The sequence below is a fragment of the Amphiura filiformis genome, chromosome 17 (genome assembly GCF_039555335.1).
Source record: "Amphiura filiformis chromosome 17, Afil_fr2py, whole genome shotgun sequence".
Lineage (NCBI taxonomy): Eukaryota > Metazoa > Echinodermata > Ophiuroidea > Amphilepidida > Amphiuridae > Amphiura > Amphiura filiformis.
This window is the reverse complement of record NC_092644.1, coordinates 18,752,655-18,756,441: the sequence shown is the minus strand read 5'-3', so window position 1 is coordinate 18,756,441 and position 3,787 is coordinate 18,752,655. Positions and strand designations below refer to the sequence as shown.

Sequence of the window (3,787 nt, the reverse complement as noted above, 5' to 3'; positions counted from 1 at the left end):
TTCAGCATTATTTTCCTTAAAAATCCTTTCCTTATAAAAATTATATCTTGTATGACTAATTTTAGTTAGTCTAAAATTAGTTGAATTACAACTCTCTTTTTTTTTGGAGTTTACAGTGAAGGTGTATAAAGTATAGCTGTATATAAGCATAGACTTTTTTCAAGACTGTTGGAATTTTTTTTTTAAACCAGCATTTGATCTCTCACACAAGACTTTTATCTCATCTTTTCATAGGCTTTACGAACGGGCCACAAAATAATAATGCCACGTTAAATAGTATTTCTAATTTGTATTATGTCAAATATTACTTTTTACAGATTACAGATATTGCCTCAATTTACCTTCTAATATCGTATATTTTTAACGTGTATCCGGGGTTTTCATTCAATGATGTTGAGTGTATGGTAAATATAAATTATATACAGTGCTTGAACATGTAGAAAATGATGAAATCTGCAGTAATGGAAGAAGCGTTCAAGTGCGAAAATATAATGTAGGCCATTAAAGTAAAACTTTGCAAGTTGTGGTATTAACCGTCAGTTCGCGCCCTATGAGGCAAATTGCGGGAATTGGACCATTTCAGTAAGAGAGCTATTTCTGAACAGTGAACACTATGGTATCTTTTCCATTGTACAGTCTTAAATCAAGCACTCGGATTAGATCATCTTTTATTTTCAAGTTCATCAAGTGATTACCAGTAGTTATTTTCTTCATTTTACGTGAATAACATAGGTTTATACAAAATATAATTTAAAAGACTCCATATTTCTCATCAACTAAGAGTAAAAACGGAGCCAGATCTCCTGTCCATATAATGGGCAAGTTGCATCTCCTTAATCAGACTCGGACAGAGAAGTTTTTATTGTTTACTTTTGTTGTTATGTCAATAATAATTTTGTATTTGCAATTGAAGTCCAAATTACTGAACTGCTCTAAATTATACACTGCATGTATACCAGCCAACATAACAAGTTAAAGCTCCATTCATCGACTGCTCAGTGCCAGAAGTGGGTAAGTGCAATATAGCTGCCCTGTGAACATTTGGCAATTTATACACATACTCAACTACACATGGCAGCTATTGTACTTACCCACTTCTGGCAATGAGCAGTCGTTATACTCAGTCGCGTCAGTAACGACGAGTAACAATTAACAAAATTAGGGGCTGTGCGATGATTATAGGCCTTGTGTGGAGGGTATAATTGGAGGGGGCAAGAATTCTTTAGGCCAGCCGAAAAGGGTTGACAAGCGATTTTTGCCACATATTCATTCACGGGGCGCCTTTTAAATAAAATGCTCTAAAAAGGCTTAGGTTGAAACGCTTTAAGGCAAATTTTCCTGCTCGCTACTCTCGTAATATGATTATGTCTTTATATTTCGGCAAGCCGCGAAAAGGTCAAACGATTTTTGGCAAGCGGAGAGGGGGGGCAGCTTGTAAATAAATTGTTACACATATGCGCATATCCGAACTCCTCTATAGGGGGTGTGCTTAATTTTTGGAATATCCCATGCATTTATGGGTCTATTCTGTGAAGTAATCTTCTTTTAAAATCGCGTACTTCGGGATATCTTTGGCAGTATGCTTCGACTATATTTATAAATACGTTTTTTATAAACATGCGCGTGACCCAAGGTCACGACATACCAAGAATTTTTATTATGTTATCAAAAACAACATTTTGAAAGTATTTGACGACGGAAAAAAATATTCAACGACGGAAACGTTTACAATATAATCACAAAGTTGAACAAAATAGACAATTTTGCTGCACAGTATTCTCATTCAAATGTATAGGAAGACCACCCACTATACATACTACAACATTTATGAAGCGCCTTTTCAAGATAGTTTCAAAGCGCTGAAAGAAGGTTACTTCGATACTCACTGTCTACAAGCTGTTATGGCAGCCCGCATCGCGGAGGTGGTCACGTGCGTATTATAAAAGCGTATTTATAAATATAGTCAAAGCATACTGTTTGGTGATGACTCAACTGTATCAAGACATGCAGTATACTCTATCAAATAAGGTGTGACACACTTAAGATGCTTTAAGCAACATACAAATAATTACAAGTGTAAGACATATAATTAGGCTATATTTCTAAAGAAATCACTAAGGGTCATCTTTACGTAATTTCATAAACAACCATATTTCTATTTACACACGTACTATTATCATATTTTTATAATTATATAGATTAAAACTACTAAAGTCTACTAGTACTTTATAACCACGGTAATATCTAACATTTAAACGAAATAATAAGGCAATCTTCAATCTAAATGTAAAAATAGAACTTTATATTATATTATTCACATGTTCATTCCATGTACAGTTTTTAATCCTAATATTTCCCGTGATCAATCAATGCATCGCATTCAATAGGCAGGATGGTGTAGCGTATAATATACTACTTTACAAGAAATGTTCTGCTTAATAAATGTCGCCAGTCCATTGAATGACAATATCGTCTCCTCTTTGGTCGTGGTAGCCATTTACTGACCGGCGACTGATTTTTCCAATCACCCTGTGTAAAAATAGTATAAAGGTAATAAAATTAGGCCTTAGTTACAAAGTATTTTGTTTTCGTATTTTGTCAACATGTTTTAACTGCGATTTCAGTTCCCCATTGCATTTTTATGCTCCAAAATTAAAGACCAGTATAATTAATATATTCCTACGTCTTACGGGAGTTTTGTCGTTGCGACACTCGGAGGCAGCTGCTAACTAAACGTCTTACGTAGTGGCTATAATTTCCCGCAGCATCTTCCGCTACAGAAGACGTCAATAGGGCGGGCAAAGCCCCGAACAATGCTGATCATTTGAACGGAAAGAACAAAAGGTCGCAACGGACAACCAGAAATCGATGTGAAGAACCAAAAAACAAGACTTTCTCACAACGTAAAAAAATGAACGTCCGAATACAGTCCAACGTTTCTGAGGGCGTTTGCCGTTGCGTCAGACGTTGCGTTTTCCGTCGTCCGCCGCGTTACCCGCTGCGACCTTCGGCTGTTTCTTCTGATGATCAGCTTTGATTGGGGCTTTAATTACGTCTTTTTGACGTCTTCCGCAGAGGAAGACGTTGCTGGATATTGCACCCGTGCGGAAGACGCTACGGGAAATCAGCCGCTGCGTCTGCCGCAACAGCAACAGTTTTTAAAGGCCAGGATTAAGTGCGACGTGTTTTTTTTTACGTTTTACCGTTTCAACAAAATGTGTCGCCATGAGCGTGGCACTTGATAAGGGGAGATGGTCCGTACAATCATCCCCCAATGTTGACGCCTGTAGGCCTACTATGCGGATTTCTGACCAAATTAACCTCATATTTATTTTAGCCTTAAAAAAAGTGCAATGTTTGCACTCTTCGTGCAAATTTGTGCAGATTGGTACCATATTTCACCATTTTTAGTTTCAACATGGCAAAATGTTTCGCGCGCGAAAGCATTTGTACCATAAACCTATGTAAAGTTATCTTAAGAATCACATTAAACACTCGTTACCTCACGACAAGTTGGCCTTTGATTGATAACTTACAAGAAATGGTCTACCAGATGATTGCAGACATTCTGTGTCTATCGGTGCCATCTGAATCACATCTTGCCAAAGCTTCTTAGTCCTACCATCCCATCGTACTTGATCTAATCCCTCTTCTGGAGGAGCACCACCAAGTCCTCTGTAGTACACAAACATTTCATACGATACAAATTATGGATAAGAATATCAATATGCCTCAAGTTTGTCTTATACGTTTTGACGACATTCAGATTATGTATTAAAAGATAAGT

At 36.9% G+C, this 3,787-nt stretch overlaps 1 protein-coding gene across 1 annotated transcript in view; it reads right to left on the bottom strand.

The window, feature by feature from the left end:
• Window positions 1–1,791: 1,791 nt before the first annotated feature.
• Window positions 1,792–3,787, bottom strand: part of LOC140137413 (dopamine beta-hydroxylase-like) — a 32,874-nt gene continuing 30,878 nt past the window's right edge. Inside the window, exons 11-12 of the mRNA XM_072159062.1 lie at window positions 3,537–3,675; window positions 1,792–2,529 (exon numbers count right to left, since the gene is read on the bottom strand). Of these exons, the coding sequence (XP_072015163.1) occupies window positions 2,413–2,529; window positions 3,537–3,675 (256 nt within the window). The 3' untranslated portion in view covers window positions 1,792–2,412. The remainder of the gene's footprint in view (window positions 2,530–3,536; window positions 3,676–3,787) is intronic.